We start from the raw sequence: 20,065 nt of genomic DNA, 5'->3' as shown, positions 1-20,065 counted from the left end.
TACAGACAATGACGCGCAGCGGCTCGCTCTCGCGCTCTCACTCAGCCTTTTCCTCGAATCAGACATCTTCCATCGCTCATCTTGCAAACAACACATACTCTAGCATCATGGCCGCCAACCCGCAGTTCATCAAGTACGTCGACGACCACCAGGCCGACTTTATCGACCGCCTGCGCCAGGCCGTCGAGATTCCTTCGTGAGTGCGGGCTTGCAGCCTTACGGGCTTGCGGCCTTGTTCCGGCCGGCGGTCGTGACTGACTCTTTCAGCGTGTCAGGCAACCTCGAGTACGCATGCAATGGTGGCGAGCACGCCAGCGTGCACGCCAGCTGACACGGCCCCAGCTACGTCAAGGATGTCGAGAACATGGCCGACTTCCTCGTCAAGCAGCTGACCTCGCTCGGCGTCAAGGTCGAGAAGCGCGGCATCGGCAGCCACAAGATTGGCGACACCGAGGTCGCTCTCCCCCCTGTCGTCATTGGCGAGATCGGCAACGACCCCAAGAAGGTGGGCCTGGCCGCCGGAGCTTGCTAACGCGCCAGACCAACCTCCTCGTCTACGGCCACTACGACGTCCAGCCGGCGCTCAAGGAGGACGGCTGGGACTACGACCCGTTCAAGCTGACGCCGGACCCCAACGGCTCGGGCCGCCTGTACGGCCGTGGCTCGACCGACGACAAGGGCCCCGTCATGGGCTGGCTCAACGTGCTCGAGGCGCACCAGAAGCTCGGGCTCGAGCTGCCCGTCAACCTCAAGATGGTGTTTGAGGGCATGGAGGAGAGCGGGTCGGTCAACCTCGACAAGTTTATCGAGTCGGAGAAGGACAAGTTCTTCAAGGGCGTCGACGTCATGTGCATCTCGGACAACTACTGGCTCGACACCAAGACGCCGTGTCTGACGTACGGCCTGCGTGGTATCAACTACTACGAGATCAAGGTGCAGGGCCCCGCGCGCGACCTCCACTCGGGTGTCTTTGGCGGCACCATCCACGAGCCGATGACTGACCTTATTGCTATCAGTGGGTGCGGTGGGAAGATGCCTACTGACGCTGCAGTGTCCAAGCTCGTGTCGCCCTCGGGCGAGATCCTCATCCCTGGCATCAAGGAGCTCATCGCGCCTGTCACGGCCGACGAGCAGGCCAAGTTTGAGAAGATCCACTTCAGCCTGTCGGACATTGAGGGTGCCGTCGGCGCGCAGACGACGCTGTCGAACGACACGGTCACGACTGTGAGTTAGACGAACTGTATTGCTCTAACTCTCAGCTCATGGGCCGCATGCGCAACCCGTCGCTGTCGCTGCACGGCATCGAGGGTGCGTTCTACGCGCCGGGCGCCAAGACGGTCATCCCGGCTGCCGTCAAGGGCAAGTTCTCGATCCGTCTTGTGCCCAACCTCGGCATCAAGAACACGACCGAGCTGGTCGTCAAGTACATTGAAGACGAGTTCAAGAAGCTCGGCTCGAAGAACAAGCTCGAGATTGAGCTCGGACACGGTGGCGAGCCGTGGATTGCCGACCCGAACGTGAGTGGCGGGGCGTGTTGCTCGACTAACGCGACAGCACTACAACTACCGCGCGGCGCACAAGGCCACGGTCGAGGTGTACGGCCAGGAGCCCGACTACACGCGCGAGGGCGGCTCGATCCCCGTGACGCTCGACTTTGCCAACATCCTGGGCCTCAACGTGCTGCTGCTCCCTGTTGGCCGCGGCGACGACGGCGCGCACTCTACCAACGAGAAGATTGACACGTCCAACTATGTCAACGGAACCAAGCTGCTCGGGTCGTACATGTACGAGCTGGCTGCGATTGACAAGGCGTAGGGGGCTGGGTGCAGACGGGAGACATGTATCAATGCAAGCGCACAAGCACGTAGCAAGAGTTGAAGAGCACATCAACATGCACAGCACAGCAGCAGCAGTAATGTTACAGTATGGCAGTACTAACGGGTCGCGCCGTCGCCGTCGACAGCCGCGACGTCCCTCGACCCGACGTCACCCCCGACGGCCGAACGTGCCGTATCCCCAGCCGCTCTCGCCGTCCTCGACGGCGGCGTTGCTCCCCCACGAGTGGCCCAAGAAGCGGGCGCTCGTGCTCCGCCTAACCAGCTCGCCCACGGCGCCCTCAGCCGCGGCGCCGACCTCGGCCGCGAGGTTGAGCCCGGCCGAGATACTCGAGCCGTCGCGCACGACGATCGCCGTCGGCCCAGTGGGGCGGGGCATGTCGATGATGCTCGACTCTGAGACGGTGCTGGCGCCATCCTCGTCAGAGTAGTACTCGTCGGACGCGAGGCCCATCTCGACGTCGAAGCTGGCGTCTCCCGGGCCGAGCGAGTAGATCGGCTGGCCCCCGTAATCCGTGCTGGCGTAGCTCCGGCCCAGCTCGTCGACCGGGCCGGGTCGCGCCCTCGAGGAGGTGGGGTAGGGAATGGGGCTGGGAAACCCGGCCTCGAAGCGCGGCTCGCGGCTCGTCCCCCTCGCGGCGCGCTCCAGCTCGTCGTACTCGCCCAGAAAGTCGCCGTGCCACTCGTCGTCAGAGGGCACAGTGTACATCGTGCCAAAGGTGCGGTCGGCCGCCTCATCGCCGGGCAGCTCGTCGATGCGGCTGCTCGGCGTGGCGAAGAGCGCGCGGTCGAATATGCTCTGGTGCGCGCTGGCTCGCCGCCCGCCCACGCCGAGCGGGGTCAGGCTCGGGCTCAGCGGCGGGAGGCTGGGCGAGCGGCCGTCGCTCGGCGCCGGCGGGCCGCGCATGCTGAACGGCTGGGAGGACGCCGTGGCGGGCGGCACGAGCCGCACGAGGAGGAGGAAGAAGACCTGGTCGTCAGCGTCACGCACCAAACACGCCCGCGCCTGGCTCACGTATTCAAATGCGGATATCAAGCACGTCTGGGCGTCAGCGCTGTCCGTGCTGGCGACTCACGACGCCGAGATACAGCCACGTCCCGTCGTCGACGGGCACGCGCATCAGGCGCGCAGCGCACACCTCGTACGTGCAGGTGATGATGGAGGCGGCGGCCGCCGCGACGACCCACGAGCCGCGCGAGCGCCAGCGCGCGCTGGGGAGGACGACGAGCGCGAGCACCGCGCCGCGGAGGAGCGCCAGTGCGGGGAGGTACGCCGGCGTCGAGGCGTGCGTGTAGGCGTGGAAGCCGGCGTAGGCCACGTCCGCGAGCGCTACTGGCAGCAATGGGAGGGGGCGGACCGCCCACCCCCCCGCAGGCCGCGGCGCGAACAGCGGGCTCGCGGGCGTCGGCACCGGGTGGTGCCGGCCCACGCTGAGCGAGCGCGGCTGGTGTCGTGCTGGCCGCGCCATGTCGCACGTAGATGTTGCAGTGTGAAGTGAGAAACACAAGTCGTCGGCGAGTCGAGCAGCGTTACACCTCCTTGGTGTCAACAATGGTTTCCGGTTCGGGCACTGGCAGCGGCACTGGCTGGGCTGGCGGCGCGCGACTGTTTTGCCCGGCCAGCAGCCAGCAGCCAGGCGCCAGGCACGCCTTATTGATTCAGATGATTGTTTACATGCAAGCGTCGCTCGACACAATACTCTACCACTCTGCTATTGTCACAAGAATCACACAAAGGAAACATGTATGGGAATCAAAAGTCACCGCGCACACACCCGCGCCGCCTACTTCCACGGCTGCGGCTTGTTCTCGCCGCCGCCGAGCCGCTGCATCGACGGCCGAGGCTTGAGCGTGGCACCAGCGGCGCCCGCACTGCTAGACTCTGCCGCAAGAGTCTGCAACGGCGCCAGCGACGATGCACGCCCGCGCGGCGCAGCCATGGCGCGCCGCACACCGGCCGTAGCAGGCGCACCTGGCACCGCAGGGTCGGCAGGCGAGCCAACAGGCGACGGGATTAAAGACGGTCCCGACGGTCTTGAGTACGGCCCATTGCTATGCAGCTTCTTGCGGTCGTGCCGCAGCGACAGTCTGCGGTTGCCAGACCCAGGCGACGACGTGAGCTCCGAGCCACTTGACCGCGCGGCCGACGCTGCCGTTGGCTTCATGAGATTGGACGCACTCAGCGAGGCGCGAGGAGCAGTCGGCAGCTGGCGCAGCTCGCCTAACGGTCCAGTGGAGGGGCGCATGCGTCCCGGGCGGCCCAGGCCAACCCCTCCATGCTTCGAGTCGGCCTCAGGTAACTGAGGAGACGCGCTGAGGTTCTCGCCACCAAGCGCAGACGAGCCGCCCTTGCCCATGAGGATGCGGTTCTTCTTCCACTCCGGCATGTCGACGTCCATGCTGCTGCCCGAAGCCGAAGGCGGTGGCATCGAGGTCGATGCCGAAGTCGACGGCGGTGCAGGAGGAAGCACACTGAACGGTGCAGGGACGGGAGAGGTGGCGAGCGCTGGCGGCGCTGGTACCGGAAGCGCCTTCAAGTCGTCCTTCATCTCTTCCCACTCGGTCGAGTCGTCGTCGGTCTCAATCTCAAAGCTAGGCGATTGAGATCCGCGCGGGCGGTAGTTGAAGACTTGCTTCAGCTCGCCCTCGCCAGTGTCATCGCCGAACCTGGCCCTGAACGTCCTAGTCGGCTCGCGTAAGCCCTTTGCGAGGACCGGCTTGCGCGGCGACACGAGGCCCCGCTCAAAGCCACCCTTGCCCTCAATGACCTTCATGATCCTCTTGCGAGCCGGCGACTTGGGGTTGTTCCTAAACGTCGACATGGAGGCGTCGGCAGCATGCCGGGAGGGGGTAGGAGGGAGCGCGGCCGGGGCCCTGGCGCCGTCGTAGCGAGATAGCGAGCCGAAGATGTTGGCGAGCTCCATCTCTGACCGTGCCGTGGCCTCGCGAACTCCCTTAAAGTGCACGCGGAGGGTTTCTGGGTCCGAAATCCCAGACTCAACGAGCTGCACAAGGGCACTCTGCTGTTGCTGGACGAGGGCCTGGAGGCGGGCAAAGGCGACCGCACCGCGAGCCAAAGCATCGTCTGCGACTCCAAGCGCCGCGCGGTAGCCCTTGATGCGAGCCTCGTGCACAGACGCAGCAACGCGAGCGCGGTGTACGTCCACCTGCAGGGAGACGTTGGCAAGGATTGGGTCATCCGGGTCGGTAAACGTGTTGGCAATGGTCTGGGTGAAGAGCGTTTCCAGTGACCTCTTGATGTCCTCCTCCTTCTGAACAGTCGTCTGGACAAGACGGTTGTTGTCAAAGGCGTCGGTCTGCTTCGAAAGGAGCTCGGTCAGGTATCTCTCCTCCCAGGCGCGATCCACGCAATCCTCGTCCGACTCGATTTCGCTGCGACGGCTCTCAAGGTAGCTCACGGCGATCTTGGAAGCGTCCCACTTGGCTCTCAGCTCGGCGCCTTCTTCGATGGACGCCTGGCCCTCCGCCACCCTCGACCGGACCATTTCCATTGCTTCGGCGGCCTTGCGCTGCGCCTCTTCTCTCTTCCGCTTTTTGCTGGCGCTCTCCTCTCCGTCGTTGTCCTTGAGGCGCTTCTCGAGCAGCTTGTTCTGCTCGCGGAGCTCGGCGATGAGCTGGACGTATTGGCGGGCGCTGACATGGGTGCCGGCAGTGTTGCGCGAGACCGTCATCTTGACACTCTTGGCGCGATCCGCCCACACGAGCGTGTTGCTCGTGTCCTCCATGTCCTTGGAGCTTGGCGAGACACAGACGATCATGACTGTGCGGCAGTTACCGCCGAGAGAGAATTTGAGCAGACGGGTGAGCTTCGAGTTGCGGTATGGGACATGGGGCTTGGAGCCGTTGCGCTGTGCCCCGCACAGAGCGCTGATGCAGCTGCTGAGGGCGAGGAGCGACTTGTTGATGTTGGCTCCCTCTTTCATGCGGTCGCCCATGTTGCGAGTCGCCGCTGCTCGCTCACTTCCAGCGAGGTCAATGATGGACAGAGTTGCCGACGACGAGTCCTGAAGGACGGCATCGTTGTCCATGTCGACGTCAGGGCTCTTCGACTTGCGCGAGACGTTGATCTGAAGGACGGCGTGAGAGCGAGACGACACGCTGTTGGATTCTGTGAACGAGGTGGAGCGGCGCTCGTTGCCGAGCAAGACGAGCCGCATGACGTCGTCGACCGACTTGGGTGTGTGGATCGTGACTTCGGCAATGGTAACACGCTCCTTCTCATTCTCGAGAAGCTTCAATCCTCCAGCAGGTGTCGGCGCCGGCCATTCTTCGTGAAGCAAGTCACGGATGGTCTCGTTATAGATCTCGACCATCAAGACTTCGAGTTGCGTCTCGTACTGATCCTTGCTCTCTTCGATGAGCTCGAACAGGTCGCTCATGGTGCGGACGATAACTCCAGGGTCTTCAGCATGTCCGCTGATAGTGTGCGTCTTGCCGCAGCCTGTGGCCTGTTTTGTTAACCAAGCCCTGTGTCGTCGCACTCACTCCATATGCAAACACAGTGGCGTTGTAGCCCTTCAGCACACCATCAAGCAGCGGCTTTGCAGTGTTCTGGTAGACCTGCTCCTGTGTGGCCTCCATCTTGAACACATGGTCAAACACATAGCTGCGGCGGGTCAGCAAACATCCCCTAGCCCTTGACATGAAACCTGACTTACCGACGATTCTTGTACCGCCTCCCGCCAACGGCTCCGCGCTTAGTCTCTGAGCCAGCCTCCGGCTTGTCAAAGTCGATCTGGCGGTTGTCGATGACCTCTGTGTTCGGTGTGAGCATGCGTCGCCTCACGCCCGCGAGCCTCGACTCACCGACAATCTCGCGGATCGCACCGCCTGGGAGCGGCTTGCGCGCAGCACTGAAGTTGCCGTCGCCGAGGAAGAACGGTGCAGGCGTGTGCTGGGCAAGATGAGGGAGTTCCTTGTCGTTCCAAGGGCGGGGACGGACTGTGGGCCCGAGCGTTAGCAAAACATTCGGCAGGCTCGGGATGGACGACGAGGTCCGCGATGTCGATACCCACTGCAAATGCGCATGGCATTGTCGTCCATGAGGTACGCCATTCTGGGCAGTGGTCCTCGTGGACAGGGGAGGGTGGGTGATGGTAGGAGGGCGGAGGCGTCGGGTGTTGACGCAGTTGGTCGCCCCTCAGTTGAGTGTCATGAACGGGTCGGGTTGTTTGGCGCAGTGGGGTATGAGCCTAGGCTGATGAGTGCAGTGTGCTGGCAGGGCAGTACAATGCAAGCCTGTAGTCTAGGCTGTGGTGTGAGTGGTAGAATCTAGGGGTGAGATGAAGGGAGAAGTGGTGGGTTGGAAAGTGACTGGAAGAGGGCTTTAAGGTGGCTGCTGATGTCGAGAGGCTGCTGCTGCACCCGTCAATGTTGTTGTGACGTCCTAGACCTGAGCCAGCCAGGCAGCCAGCCTGCATTCTCGCTCAGACCCACACAAAGGAAGTCAATCGCGCCGTCAAGTGACGGAATCAAATGCCACATGGCTCTGGAGATTATTACTTACTTTATTTTAATATTATTTATCCAAACCATGTGGTTCCACGCGACCCTTCCCTTAAACCCTTGTGGCCCATGTCCGGTTATCTATGCCTCCCTTGTTCCGAGGCGAGGCGCGTCACAGTCTGGACGCTGGACCAGAGACGACAACGACGACCCAGCCAGCCATAGCCATCCCTCCCATCTCCAATTTCAACTCAGTCTACGCTCATTCTCATCCACGACATCTTTGTCTCCCCTACACCCACTCACTCATCCACAATGGCCACCATCATTTCCCAGGTCGTCCTCCACCCCAAGGTCTCCCAGGCCCTCGCCGTCCTCGCCACCACCATCGGCCGCGACAAGGTGAGAGAAGCCCAACTCGGCCAGGCGTGGGAGTGACGCGCGCTAACAACTTGGTCTTCCTCGACACGCTCCGATAACAGCTCTACCGTCTCATTCAATATGTTTCGCGTATCCTCGCTTGGTCGTTTGCCCGCAGCGGCGCGCCCGACCTCGCCGCGCGCTTCGACGGCCTCAAGGGCGCGCTCGGCATGGGCCGCAAGTGTGCGTCGCGGCGATGGTGGACAACATTTTCGGACAGTGAACCTGACCTCCCCAGTGATGCGTGTCTTCAAGCCCGTTGAGAACCTCCAGTCGGCACTCAACATCTCGCAGCGCCCCTTGTACGCTTTACCCCATGCGTGTCGGAATCCAGCTGACCGTGCACCCAGCACCGGCATCACCCGCGCCGAGACCCTCGCGCAGGTCACCCAGCTCGGTCGCCAGATTGCCTATGCCATCTTCCTCGGCACCGACTCGATCGTCTGGCTCCAGTTCTCCAAGTTCCTCCACCTGGACAAGGAGTATGTGGCGCCGTGGGGACGTGAGCGGCTACTGACGACTTGTGCAGCAAGGCGGCCAGGATCCAGCAGATCTCCAACAAGGCCTGGTTCATCGGCCTCGTGCTCTCGCTCGTCTCGTCGGGCGCGTCGCTCGTCAACCTCCGCCACCAGTCGCGCCGCTTTGCCCTCCAGTCCGAGGTCTCGCGCAGGGAAGGCGGCGAGAAGGGTCCCGACCAGGCGGCTGCCGAGGAGGCGGAGCGCCGCAAGCAGGGCCGTGCTCTTCTTGCGTGAGTAGGCTGCTAACCGCCACTAAGCGCATCGCTCACACCCATCAGCCAGAGGCAGACCCTCCTCTCCCAGATTGTCACCGACTCGTTCGACATCTGGATCCCCTCCAACAACCTTGGCTACTCTCACCTCAGCGAGGGTGCGGTCGGCCTCCTCGGGTGGGTAATGACGTCGCTGCATGAGGCAGCCGCTGACTTTGCAGTGCTACCACATCGTACATGGCCCTCCAGAAGGTCTGGAACAAGCACGGCGCGGCCGTTGTCGCCAAGCTGGCGTAGTAGTTTTAGAGAGGAAGATGAAGCCTCCAAGAGCCCGCGGCGACAGGCGGCTTGGGCGTACGCCTCTGATGGCAGCACGTGGCGGCTACGCATGTCCGCGAATACCGAATACCCCGAATGTGTGCGATATCGTTCTGTATGCATGTCATTGCTTGGAGGAAGCGGCGCAGACACGATGCGCAGCGTTGTGCATGGTCGTGCATCAACCGCTTATGTCGTTGCCCGTGGGTGCGACTAGACGCGGGCATCTTTGGGCATCTTTGGCGTCAGTGTTGTCATCGAAAGTGGTCATCGGCGTTCGGACTGTTCCTGGGTGTAAAATGTTGTATCTCAGACACCGCGACTGCCATGTCCGGCGCCCGTCAATACTGCTTCGCTTCACTGCCCTGCCTGCCCACCAGCCTAGACTCCAATATATGCATAATTGTACAAGACCTCTGTGCGTGCTCAAACTGCTGCTGAAAACTACTTTTGTGTGGGGCAAGCTGCTGCCCTTGGCGGCCGCCGAGGCGCCCTTACCAGTCGGTCTTCTTGGGCTTCTGGCGGAGGGGAACGACGCGCTGGCCCTTGTGGGCGTAGCCGATTCCGTCGAGCCAAGGCCAGTTCTCGGAGCGCTTCTCCTCAAACTTGGAGATGTCGGTCTCGTGGGCGAGGGTGAGGCCAATGTCGTCGAGGCCGTTGAGGAGGCAGTGGCGACGGAAGGCGTCAATCTCAAACTTGACAGGAGGCTTGCCGTTGGGGCGGATGACCTGCTGGTTCTCGAGGTCGACAGCGATCTCGAGACCGGCCGAGGCGTCCTCGTAGAGGGCGTCAAGGTCGGCCTGGGGGAGCTGGAGGGGCAGCATGCCGTTCTTGAAGCAGTTGTTCTTGAAGATGTCACCGAACGAGGGAGCCATGACACAGCGGATGCCAAAGTCGTTGAGGGCCCAGGGGGCGTGCTCACGCGACGAACCACAGCCAAAGTTGTCACCAGTGCAGACCAGGAGAGTCGACTTGTTCCAAGGCTCCTTGTTGAGGACAAAGTCGGGGATCTTCTCGCCAGTGACAACGTCGTAACGAGCGGGCCAGAAGAGGGCGTCGCCAAGACCAGTGCGGAGCAGAGTCTTGAGGAACTGCTTGGGGATGATCTTGTCCGTGTCGATGTTGGCCTCCCACATGGGGGCAGCAATACCCTTGACGACGGTGAACTTGGGGAGACCGGCCGAGGCGGCGGCAGGGGCAGCGGCCTCGGTAGCGGCGGCAGGAGCAGCCTCCTCGGCGTCGGGGACAGCCTGGGCAGGGACAAGGGGCTCAAGGAAGTCGAAGTACGAGGTGACCTTGATGCCTCCGTCGTCGGAAACGTGCGAGCCCATGAGCTTGCGGACGTCAGTGAGCTTGCCGGTAAGGGCAGCGGCGGTGGCCATGGCGGGCGAGACAAGGTGGGTACGGCCACCGGCACCCTGACGGCCCTCGAAGTTACGGTTCGAGGTCGAGGCGCAGCGCTCTCCAGGCTTGAGCTGGTCGGGGTTCATGCCGAGGCACATGGAGCAACCGGCCTCACGCCAGTCGAAGCCAGCCTTCTTGAAGATGACGTCGAGGCCCTCAGCCTCGGCCTGCTGCTTGACCAGACCCGAGCCGGGGACGACCATGGCGTAGACACCCTCGGCGACGTGGGTGGGGCCACCGTTCTTGCCCGAGGCGACAATGACCTTGGCGGCCGAGCGCATGTCCTCGATACGGCCGTTGGTGCACGAGCCGAAGAAGACCTTGTCGACCTTGATCTCCTCCATGGGGGTGCCGGCGGTGAGGCCCATGTACTTGAGGGCCTTCTCGGCGTCGCCGCGCTTGTTGGCAGGGAGCTCGGAGGGGGTGGGGACCTTGCCGTTGATGGGGACAACGTCCTGGGGCGAGGTACCCCAGGTGACGGTGGGGATAATGTCCTCGGCCTTGATGTCGACCTCAATGTCGTACTTGGCTCCGGGGTCCGTCTTGAGGGTGCGCCAGTAGGCCTCGGCCTTGTCCCACTCGGGGCCCTCGGGAGGCGAGAGGGGACGGCCCTTGAGGTAGGCAAAGGTGATGTCGTCAGGGGCGATCATGCCCGCGCGCGCACCACCCTCGATCGCCATGTTGCAGATCGACATGCGGGCCTCCATGGAGAGAGCGCGAATAGCCGAGCCGGCAAACTCGATGACGGCGCCGGTACCACCAGCGGTACCGATAACACCGATAATGTGGAGGACAATGTCCTTGGAGGCGACACCCTCGGGGAGGGTGCCCTCGACGCTGATGCGCATGTTCTTGGACTTGGCCTGGGGGAGGGTCTGGGTAGCGAGGACGTGCTCGACCTCGGAGGTGCCGATACCGAAGGCGAGGGCGCCAAAGGCGCCGTGGGTCGACGTGTGCGAGTCACCGCACACAACAGTCGTACCGGGGAGGGTGAAGCCCTGCTCGGGGCCAATGATGTGAACGATACCCTGGCGCCTGTCGCTCATGCCAAAGTAGGTGAGGCCAAAGGCCTTGACATTGTCCTCGAGGGCGACGACCTGGGCACGCGAGTCGTTCTCCTCGATGAACGTTCCGACGTTCTTAAAGTTCTTGCGCGAGATGGTACTGCGGGGTGTCAGCGTCGCGGTCTTCGCAGTCGTCACTCACGGAATGTTGTGGTCGACAGTCGCGAGGGTGCAGTCTGTACGGCGGACCTTGCGGGACGCGTTGCGGAGGCCCTCGAACGCCTGGGGCGACGTGACCTCGTGGACGAGGTGGCGGTCGATGTAGATGAGCGTGTCGCCGTCGCCGGAGCGCACGACGTGGTCGTCAAAGACCTTGTCGTAGAGGGTGCGGGGGGCAGCCGAGGGGGCGGGCATGGTGGTGGTGGAGATGGAGATGGGTGGAGCGGGGGTGGGAGGAGGAAAGGAGGGCTATGAGCTAGTGGGGTGCGCTCGTTTGTGGGGCTAGTGATGCGTGTGCAGTGTCGTCAATGTGGTCGTTGTCTGCTCTGTGCTGTACAAGCGTTGAGAGATGATTGCTGATGAGGATGATGATGGGGGGACGAGTCGGCAGACCGCGACACTTTGTAGTCTGAGGTCAAGTCGAGATGCGTCGAGGTGGCTTCGGCCGACGAGGCCAGTTTCAACAACGACTCATAATCCGCCAGATGGTCACGAGGAAAGTCGGCCGAAAAGTCAATTGGCGGCTTGTGATTGGTCAGTTTCCCGCCAGACTCACCCGTCGACGAATGACGGCCGACACATTCCACTGCGGGGTCCCCATACTAGGACCGTGATTGAGTCGATGAAGGGCATAGCGAGCAGTCTGTCAAGGCCAATAGCCTCGGCGGCACCCAGCCTCGCAGCACCCACATGAGATATGACTTGCAGATGCATGCATGATTTTGCTACAGCCTGGCACGCAATGGCCGGCCAGCTTTTGCGGCCTCTGCCTCGGCAGTGCCCGAGTCGACCCACTCGGCCACCGCCGAAACAAGCGCCGCAATTTCTTCGCGCGAGTGGCCAGCACGAAGGCAGACGCGCACACGCTCGCCCCCAGGCGGCACAGTAGGCGGGACCACGGGCCGCACGATGAACCCGCGGGCGAGCAGGAAGGCGGACAGCGCGTGGGGCGTAGGCGACAGGAGGCCGTGGATCGGAGAGTGAGGGTGCGCGCTGAGGCCCTCTGGCGCGCCGGGGAACGGCGTCGGTGTGGGGTCGGGCAGGCGAAGCAGCTCTGGCGGCGTTCGCGCGAGCACTGGCGCGAGCAGCTCCTGGAAGTAGGCGACAATGGCTGCGAGGTCGTCGCGTTTCTGCCTGTCAGCTACAGTCGAGCAAACTAGCTCACCCTCTGCCCTCCTTCACTCGACAACAGGTCCCATGCCGACTCGAGGGCCAGCACCGTCGACACTGGCAAGGCCGTGGAGAAGATGAACGGCCGCGCAAAGTTGATGAGGAAGCTCCTGACCGTGTCCGAGGCGAGCAGGACCGAGCCCGAGCATCCGACGCCCTTGCCAAAGGTCATGAGGCGGACGGTCACGCGGCCGTCGTCCCGCCCGGCGCCCTCCTTGAGCTGGTGGACGATGCCTCTGCCCTGGCTGCCGTACACGCCGGTCGTGTGCGCCTCGTCGACAATGACACACTGCTGCTCGCGGGGGACATGCTGGTCAAAGACATCGAGCAGCGTTGGAATGGGCGCGAAATCCCCGTCCATAGAGTACAGTGCCTCGAGGGCGAGGAAAACTGTGGGCGGGGCGGCCGACGACGACGGCTGGGCCGCAATCTTGCGCAACACGGCCGCGAGCGACTCCGGGTCGTTGTGGGCAAACTGCAGCCTTCGCGCCGAGGGCACCCGCGACCCACGCATGCCCGAGTGCACGCTCGCGTGAACGAGCTCGTCGAACACGACCCAATCACCGGGCTGCGGGACGAACCCGAAGAACGAGACGTTTGCGTCCCATCCCGAGTTGAACAGCAGCGCGGCCGGCGCTCCGAAGTGGTCGCACAGCCGGTTCTCGAGGTGCGAGTGGGCCGGCGTGCAGCCACTGAGGAGACGCGAGCCCGTCGAGCCGAGGATAACGTCGGTGTCGTTGAGCCGCTTGAGATAGTCTGCGCGGAGCTCGTCGCTCGTTGTCAATGAGAGGTAGTCATTGGATGACTGGCGGGGGTCATCAGCACGGGCACTGTGTGTCATGTTGGTTGCTGTGCTCCTTACAAAGTCTGTGAGGCCAGAGCCGCGACTCGTGTCGTATTCTCTGAGCCTTCGGAAGCGGCCCTTTGCCTTGCGCAATTCGAGGAGGCCGTCCAAGCGGTTGTCGAGCTGCGACATTGCAAGGGGCAAAAGGAAGGAATGTGGACGAGGTCGAGATAAGTTATCTATGTTCTGAAACGGCCAGTGTTGATGCACGATTGGACGGAAAGTTGAAGCAAGAGGCGCATGCACAAACCGAGCATGTCACCTTGTCGACATGACTGATTTTGTATGATGCGTTGCGGGTTGCCGGAACTTGGGCGCAAGAAGTGGAGGCAGCTGTGGCTTTGTGGGGCAACCAGTCTAACCGGCGTGCCGTTGCGACGGGCGCGACGCCGGCACGCCCCCCCAGATTCAAACACGCGAAACACGCCAGAAGCTTACTGCGGCGGCGGCGAGTAATTAGGCAAGCGCGCGCCTGGTGGCCTAGCCGAGCAAGACCAGTCAGTCTGTCGCGGGGCCTTACGCCCAGGCGCAGCCGACCGGAAAACACAAGCGTCACCAAACATGACATGACGCGAGACTGTGTCGCGTACGTCGCGTTCCGAGACGACACGTGACTGCTTTCACGTGGCAGCCATGCACTTGATTTTCACCCTGAGTCCCATCGGCTTTGATGCATTCAGATCGGTGCTTTTGATGGCTCGAAACGGAGACGGCAAGCGGCAGCGGCACTTGCGGATCCGTGCGCGCATTGTGGTTTGATGGAACCGATTTCCGTCACTCAGGGCGTGATGGTAGTCGATCGGCGGGCTGCCTGCAGCCCTCGTGCCCTCGTGCCCTCGTGGGCTTGACGGTCCAAGTCCGACCCCGCCCGCCCATGGGTGACCGCTTTCAGGGGAACGGCCAGCTGCAACAACCCAGGCTCCCATCTCCCACCGCGCCCACCCTTCACAGCGCCGCATCCATGAATCCCGTAGACGCGCTCCAGCCAATAGCATCCCGTCCCAGCTCTCCCTCGCGCGTCATTGTTATCTCCCTCGTCAATGCCTATCAGCTCCCGCCGGGGCATATGCGTCCAGTTCTAAATCTGCAGCCAATCGTCGCCGCCCAACGCCGCATTTTCTGATTCGCGACAGTGGGTCAAGGTCTGGACGCGAGTGCCGGCCAGCAAATGACTGCTCCTGCTGCTCGCTCGTCCGTGACGTGCCGGCACACCGGGCATGCTCTCGCGGCGGCGCGGGGCACGGATGGAGCCGAACCTGGGGGAGGCTTGCGGAGAGAGGGAAGACGAAGGGAGAGGCGTGTCCGCTAGCGTCGGTCGCGTCGCCCGCCCGTCGCCCGTGGGCCCATGCCCCCGACGGTCGTGGTGGTCGTGGTCGTCGCCCGCTATCTCCACCCACTGAGTTTACAGGCCAGGCCCCGAGCTCGGATAGGGCGGACGCCATGGGAGAAATCTGCCGCGCGTATGCAGGTGCTGTCAGTGGGCCAGCAGCCGGGCGGGCGACTGATCGGGCGACGCAGCAAGCAAGCAAGCACAACGAGACTCGGCCTTGGTCTGTCTGTACCCAATATTAGTAGCGTCTCCTTGGCGAGTTGGATCAAGATCCCCCAAGACAAAGCGATTCACTCAGCCACCAAACACTCGCTCTCGCTACACCCCGGCCACCCTCGCCCACCTCGTAGTAGCCCTTCCTTTTTCACTATACGCCACACGCACGGCACGCACGGCACTGTATCGACCGCGCACAGGTGTTCCTTGCCCCTCCCTACGCCGCCTCCCCACCGACCACCGCATCGCACACCCACACGGGCGCCCATAACACTCAGCCACTCTGTTGACCGGATCACACCTCCTTCCCCCCTCTCCTCGACTCCCTTTGCCCATCACCTCCTCCCCCTTTGATCTCTGGCCGATCACACGACAACAACAACAGCCACAACCATGGTCAACCTTACTTATGGTATTCTGATACCCAACCCCGATGGGTCATACTCGCTCGACGTCAAGGGCACAGACATTGTCTCTACGCTCCAGGGCGAGACTTCTGGTGCGTCAAGCAAGCAAGCATGCAAACCGGACCTCGTGCTGACCCCTCTCAGTCTATGACCCAGGAGACATTGCGTGGGTCTTGACATGTGCCGCCTTGATTATTCTCATGGTACGTATCCCATTGTTCGACCACGACGGCCCTGGTCTCCCCCCCTGGTCCGCCACTCACACAAATTTCCCCTACAGCTTCCGGGACTTGGTTACCTCTACTCTGGTCTCTCAAGAAGGAAGAATGCATTGCAGCTCCTCTTCCTGTCGATGGTGTCGCTCGCCATCGTCTCGTTCCAGTGGTTCTTCATCGGATACTCGCTCGTGTTTAGCGAAACCGGGGGCAAGTTCTTTGGCGACGGTCGGTGAGTGGGGCCTGGCAGGCAGGAACGGCGACGACGGCGCTAGCTATTTTCGGGGCGAGGCTTGGCAGTCGTGTGTGACTGGTTGCCACGACCGACAGCCGTACCCAGCCGTGGCACTCTGCATGCGTGTGGCACACGACAAACTGACACAACACAGCAATGTCGGCTTCCGTCGCGTCCTCGAGCGCCCCGTTCCCGAGTCCAACGGCCGCCTCCCCGAGATTGTCTTCGCCACCTACCAGATGATGTTCGCCAACCTCGTCCCCGCCGTTCTGCTCGGTGCCGCTGCCGAGCGTTCGCGCACGCTCCCCGCCATGCTCTTCATCTTCTGCTGGACCACCCTCGTGTACGACATGCTTGCCCACTGGATCTGGAGTGTCAACGGCTGGGCCTTCCAGTGGGGCGTCCTCGACTACGCTGGCGGTGTCCCCGTCGAGGTGGCGTCTGGTGTCGGTGGCCTCGCCTACTCGTACTTTATTGGCAAGCGCCGCGGCTACGGCACTGAGCGCGTCATGTTCAAGCCTTCCAACGTGTCGTCGATTACCCTCGGTACCGTCCTTCTCTGGGTCGGCTGGATGGGCTTCAACGGCGGCTCGTGCCTGGCTGCTTCGCTCAAGGCCGCCATGGCCGTCTTCAACACCAACCTGGCTGGTTCGGTCGGTGCCATCACCTGGCTCATCATGGACTACCGCCTCGAGCGCAAGTGGTCCATGGTCGGTTTCTGCACCGGTGCCATTGCGGGTCTTGTCGCCATCACTCCGGCCGCTGGCCTGGTCGGTGCACCGGCCAGCGCGCTTATCGGCCTCGTTTCGGCTATCGTTTCCAACTTGGCGACCGGCCTCAAGCCCACGATGCGTGTCGACGACCCGATGGATATCTTTGCGGTCCACGCCCTTGCCGGTGTCGTCGGCTGCATCATGACTGGCATCTTTGCCCAGTCGTCGGTCGCTGCCAACGACGGCTTCTCTGCCATCCCCGGTGGCTGGCTCGACGGCCACTGGGTCCAGATTGGCAAGCAGATTGCCTGGGTCGCTGTTGGATTCGCCTGGACCTTTGTCGTCACCATCCTCATCATGTTCTTCATCAACCTGATTCCCGGCTGCAAGTTCCGCGCGTCCGAGGAGGCCGAGATTGTGGGCATGGACGAGGTCGAGCACGACGAGTACATTGCCGACTACGCCTTCTTCCGCCGTGACCTCGAGGGCAACGGCCCGATGCGCCCCGAGCACTGGATTGTGACCGAGGACTCGCTCGAGCGCCGCCGCTCTCGCCGTGACGCCAGCGAGGCGCGCGGCCGCTCGCGCCAGCCTGTGCGCGACCTGCACGATGTGCACGAGGAGACTGGCTCGGAGACGGGCCCGACGGCTGCGGCGTCCGACTCGAGCACTACCGACGAGAAGGAGGCCCAGTCGGCGGCTGGCGAGGCGCCCACGCGCGTGCTCACTGTCGCCGCCAACACTGAAAACGAGAAGGCGCCGCAGCACCCGGCCTACGCGGCGTAGGTGGTCGGTCCTAATCATAGTCACAAACAAATTTAAGGAACATTGCGGTGGGAGTGAATACTCGCACAGGCATTAGCATATTCCACGTTGCGCTGCAACCTTCATTGTACCTATATGTAACATGAATAATGTCTAGAATCTATGTGGGGCGTGGGGTCGATGCGAGGGAGTGGAGGCGACGACTATGGCAGGAGGGAGTAGCCGCGGGAGGCGTCCCACATGGGGATCTTGCGGGGCGTGGCAAAGTCGAGGCCGCGGGAGGAGAGGTAGTCGATGACCTGGACGCTGCTTGCGAGGGCGTTGAAGTAGGTCTTTTCCGGCTTGTACATGTGAGCCTCGAGCATGTACGCGAGGTGGCGGTGGAAGAGGGAGAAGATGAAGCCGTAGTCGTCTGCGAGGTTGACAAAGTTCTCGACTGCGTGGTGGGGTGTGGAGGTGTAGCCTGCGAACAGGGCCGGGCTGGGGTGTCAGCGCTGCTTGTCCCCTCCACACCCACTTTGCCAACAACCCCCTCGCCGCCATCGCCCCGTCAACCCCCGTCTCCTCGCGCATGCGCTTCGCATCGGCCAGCTCCCAAAGATCCCCATTAGCCACGGTCGGCACCGCGCCGCCGACCAGCCCGACAGCAAACTTGATGGCCGGCAGGGAGACCGGCTCCGTGCTGGCCTGGTGCCTAGTCCGCCCATGGATCGTGATATGGCTCACGCCCACCGCCAGCGCATTGCGCACGAGCGTCTCCGTGGCCCGCGGGTCGTCGTCGACCCGGATCTTGATGCTCACGGGAAAGCCCCACCCGAGCCGGTCCTTGGTCGCGCGCACCATGTCGGCCACGAGCTCGGGCTTGCGGAGCAAAGCGCAGCCAATGCCCTCGGCGTACGCCCACCGCTGGGGGCAGCCGCAGTTGATGTCGACGCCGTCTACGTGCGGTGCGATGAGCTCGGCCGCGTCGGCGAGCGACGCGGCGTTGGGCGAGGCCAGCTGCGCGAGCAGCGCGCCGCGCACGAGCCGGCTGCGCGCCGTCGGCGGGGTGAGGCGCGCCGGCAGGCGCGTGTGCGGGGGCGGGGCGTAGTACGTCTTGTGTGCCCGCGACGGGCCGGCGTCCTCGGGGTGGGTAAGCGACAGCGCCGCCATCCCCCGCTCGGCGCCCACGCCGCGCGGCTCCATCCAGAACACCCCTCGCTCGTTCGCGCTCGTGCTCAAGTCGCTCACGCGCGCCGGCTGGGACCGGCTAAACTCCTCGGCGAGGATCATGGGCGTTGTCGTGACGTGCGTGTCGTACAGGGACACGAGGTGGCGGAAGGGGACTGGGGTGTCAGCGGCAGCTAGGGGAGGCCGGCCGGCTCACGCTTCGAGCAGCGGACCAGCGGGGCCAGCACGTTGACCGTCTCGAGCTCGGCGAGCATGCGCGCGACGGGCAGCACTTCGGGGGTCGGCAGGTCGGCCCAGGGCGCCGCGTCTTCCTCCTTGTAGGCCATGGTGTGGGCTTGTTGGTGTGTGCGGCGATGAGCGATGGCAAAGGCGAAATATTTGGCGGGGCCCAAATGTGTGCTACGGTGCTGACATGAGTGGCGCCTCCACCCCGCGACGGCGGCTTCGTCTGACATCCCGGCCACGACGCGGGGCGAGCTCGGGGCGGACGCCCGTGATAGCATGCAGGCCGATGTATATGGGCTGAGCGGTCGCGCGCGGGCCCTGTGCAGCCGGCTGGTGAGTGCCGCGGCGACTGGCCAGCTCCACAGCTCGTGGCCATCGTCCACAGTACCGCGGCCTGTGCTCTTATCTGGGCTACTGGCTGAACAAGAGAGACCCGCTGGGCACAACATGCGAGCGCATCGCACCTCGCGTCGGCGTGTCTCATCACGACTCGATCACGACTCATCTGCACCATCGCCTTGCCTCAGGTTGTCCTCTCCGCCTCTTCCGCTGGCCCCTCTTCCTCGCTCTCTCTCCTCCCCCTCCCTCTCCCCCCCCCTCTCCTCCCACTTGGTCCTCAGCCCATCCCTGCTGCGCCCCCCACACACCCAGCTGAGAGGTTATGCATGATGAGCCGATGCCGTGGTATTACAATGCGAACACAACCGAAACGCGCGCGTCTACTTGCGGACCTGCTTGCTGGGGGGTGTGAGCTGAGTCCGACGACCATCCCGTGCAACTCACTCAAGCAGCGCCTTTGCTTCGTTCACCTTGCCTGCGAGGTACGGGCTGCCTCCTCGGTCTGGGTGGTCTGTGGGGGTGAGCGGGTGGAGGCTACATCGTAGTCACAGCCGACTCACTGGCAAGCATCAGACGGCGGTGGTGCTCCTTGAGCTTGTTCGAGGTGAGGGGCTCCCTGGGGGCGTTAGCAGTGTACTCGAGGTAGGCACACAGGCTCGCTCGGCAGCTACGCTGCCTCGCTCCCGCCGCGACTCACTTCAAACCCAACACCGCAATCGCCTCGGCCTTGTCCATCTTGGCCTTGAACCCGCCCTTGACCCACTTGTCGGCGCCGCGCGCGCCGCCCCGGAGCGACTGGTACAGCACGCGTCCGGCGAACGCGGCGCCGATGGTTCCGAGACCGATAACGAGAGGCGAGGCCATTGTGTTGTGCGATTAGCGATTGTAGGTGGCTAGGTGGCAAAGAGAAAGTTGGGAGCTCGACGAGCGTCCATGTCCGAGGTCCGATCGGCGTCGATTTGGTTCCGCTGCCACGTGGGTGCGCCACAGAGGTGTCGGTGCGGCGGGATTAGCTCTGGATGTAATGCCGAGTTTGCTCC

At 63.2% G+C, this 20,065-nt stretch overlaps 9 protein-coding genes across 9 annotated transcripts; 3 read left to right on the top strand and 6 right to left on the bottom strand.

Moving 5' to 3' along the window:
• Positions 1-107: 107 nt before the first annotated feature.
• Positions 108-1,815, top strand: Q8F55_009084 (uncharacterized protein; the record flags this gene model as incomplete). Its single annotated transcript, XM_069357459.1, has 6 exons — positions 108-196; positions 343-505; positions 541-1,015; positions 1,052-1,224; positions 1,260-1,517; positions 1,555-1,815. The coding sequence occupies 6 exons, from the start codon at positions 108-110 to the stop codon at positions 1,813-1,815; spliced, it is 1,419 nt and encodes a 472-aa protein (XP_069205396.1).
• A 171-nt stretch (positions 1,816-1,986) lies between these two features.
• Positions 1,987-3,304, bottom strand: Q8F55_009083 (uncharacterized protein; the record flags this gene model as incomplete). Its single annotated transcript, XM_069357458.1, has 2 exons — positions 1,987-2,805; positions 2,912-3,304. 2 exons carry the CDS (start codon positions 3,302-3,304, stop codon positions 1,987-1,989), a joined length of 1,212 nt encoding a protein of 403 aa, XP_069205395.1.
• Positions 3,305-3,619: 315 nt separating this feature from the next.
• Positions 3,620-6,911, bottom strand: KIP3 (tubulin-dependent ATPase kip3; the record flags this gene model as incomplete). Its single annotated transcript, XM_069357457.1, has 5 exons — positions 3,620-6,304; positions 6,342-6,462; positions 6,515-6,611; positions 6,663-6,797; positions 6,872-6,911. 5 exons carry the CDS (start codon positions 6,909-6,911, stop codon positions 3,620-3,622), a joined length of 3,078 nt encoding a protein of 1,025 aa, XP_069205394.1.
• Positions 6,912-7,616: 705 nt separating this feature from the next.
• Positions 7,617-8,748, top strand: PEX11 (Peroxisomal membrane protein PMP27; the record flags this gene model as incomplete). The annotated part of the gene is made up of 7 exons (XM_069357456.1): positions 7,617-7,703; positions 7,784-7,904; positions 7,960-8,023; positions 8,072-8,203; positions 8,251-8,469; positions 8,518-8,628; positions 8,673-8,748. The coding sequence occupies 7 exons, from the start codon at positions 7,617-7,619 to the stop codon at positions 8,746-8,748; spliced, it is 810 nt and encodes a 269-aa protein (XP_069205393.1).
• Positions 8,749-9,263: 515 nt separating this feature from the next.
• On the bottom strand, positions 9,264-11,591 carry LEU1 (3-isopropylmalate dehydratase; the record flags this gene model as incomplete). Its single annotated transcript, XM_069357455.1, has 2 exons — positions 9,264-11,337; positions 11,380-11,591. 2 exons carry the CDS (start codon positions 11,589-11,591, stop codon positions 9,264-9,266), a joined length of 2,286 nt encoding a protein of 761 aa, XP_069205392.1.
• A 530-nt stretch (positions 11,592-12,121) lies between these two features.
• Positions 12,122-13,542, bottom strand: Q8F55_009079 (uncharacterized protein; the record flags this gene model as incomplete). The annotated part of the gene is made up of 3 exons (XM_069357454.1): positions 12,122-12,526; positions 12,562-13,371; positions 13,429-13,542. The coding sequence occupies 3 exons, from the start codon at positions 13,540-13,542 to the stop codon at positions 12,122-12,124; spliced, it is 1,329 nt and encodes a 442-aa protein (XP_069205391.1).
• Positions 13,543-15,349: 1,807 nt separating this feature from the next.
• On the top strand, positions 15,350-17,312 carry Q8F55_009078 (uncharacterized protein; the record flags this gene model as incomplete). Its single annotated transcript, XM_069357453.1, has 4 exons — positions 15,350-15,455; positions 15,508-15,566; positions 15,644-15,810; positions 15,968-17,312. The coding sequence occupies 4 exons, from the start codon at positions 15,350-15,352 to the stop codon at positions 17,310-17,312; spliced, it is 1,677 nt and encodes a 558-aa protein (XP_069205390.1).
• A 182-nt stretch (positions 17,313-17,494) lies between these two features.
• Positions 17,495-18,787, bottom strand: DUS4 (tRNA dihydrouridine synthase; the record flags this gene model as incomplete). The annotated part of the gene is made up of 3 exons (XM_069357452.1): positions 17,495-17,771; positions 17,809-18,616; positions 18,658-18,787. 3 exons carry the CDS (start codon positions 18,785-18,787, stop codon positions 17,495-17,497), a joined length of 1,215 nt encoding a protein of 404 aa, XP_069205389.1.
• A 618-nt stretch (positions 18,788-19,405) lies between these two features.
• Positions 19,406-19,889, bottom strand: PAM18 (mitochondrial import inner membrane translocase subunit TIM14; the record flags this gene model as incomplete). Its single annotated transcript, XM_069357451.1, has 4 exons — positions 19,406-19,424; positions 19,470-19,536; positions 19,586-19,641; positions 19,723-19,889. 4 exons carry the CDS (start codon positions 19,887-19,889, stop codon positions 19,406-19,408), a joined length of 309 nt encoding a protein of 102 aa, XP_069205388.1.
• Between the last annotated feature and the right edge of the window lie 176 nt (positions 19,890-20,065).

The sequence above is a fragment of the Vanrija albida genome, assembly GCF_041260175.1.
Source record: "Vanrija albida strain AlHP1 chromosome Unknown contig_7, whole genome shotgun sequence".
In the NCBI taxonomy this organism is placed as follows: Eukaryota; Fungi; Basidiomycota; class Tremellomycetes; order Trichosporonales; family Trichosporonaceae; genus Vanrija; species Vanrija albida.
Note: the sequence above shows the minus strand (reverse complement) of the source record. Positions and strands in the feature narration are given on the sequence as shown.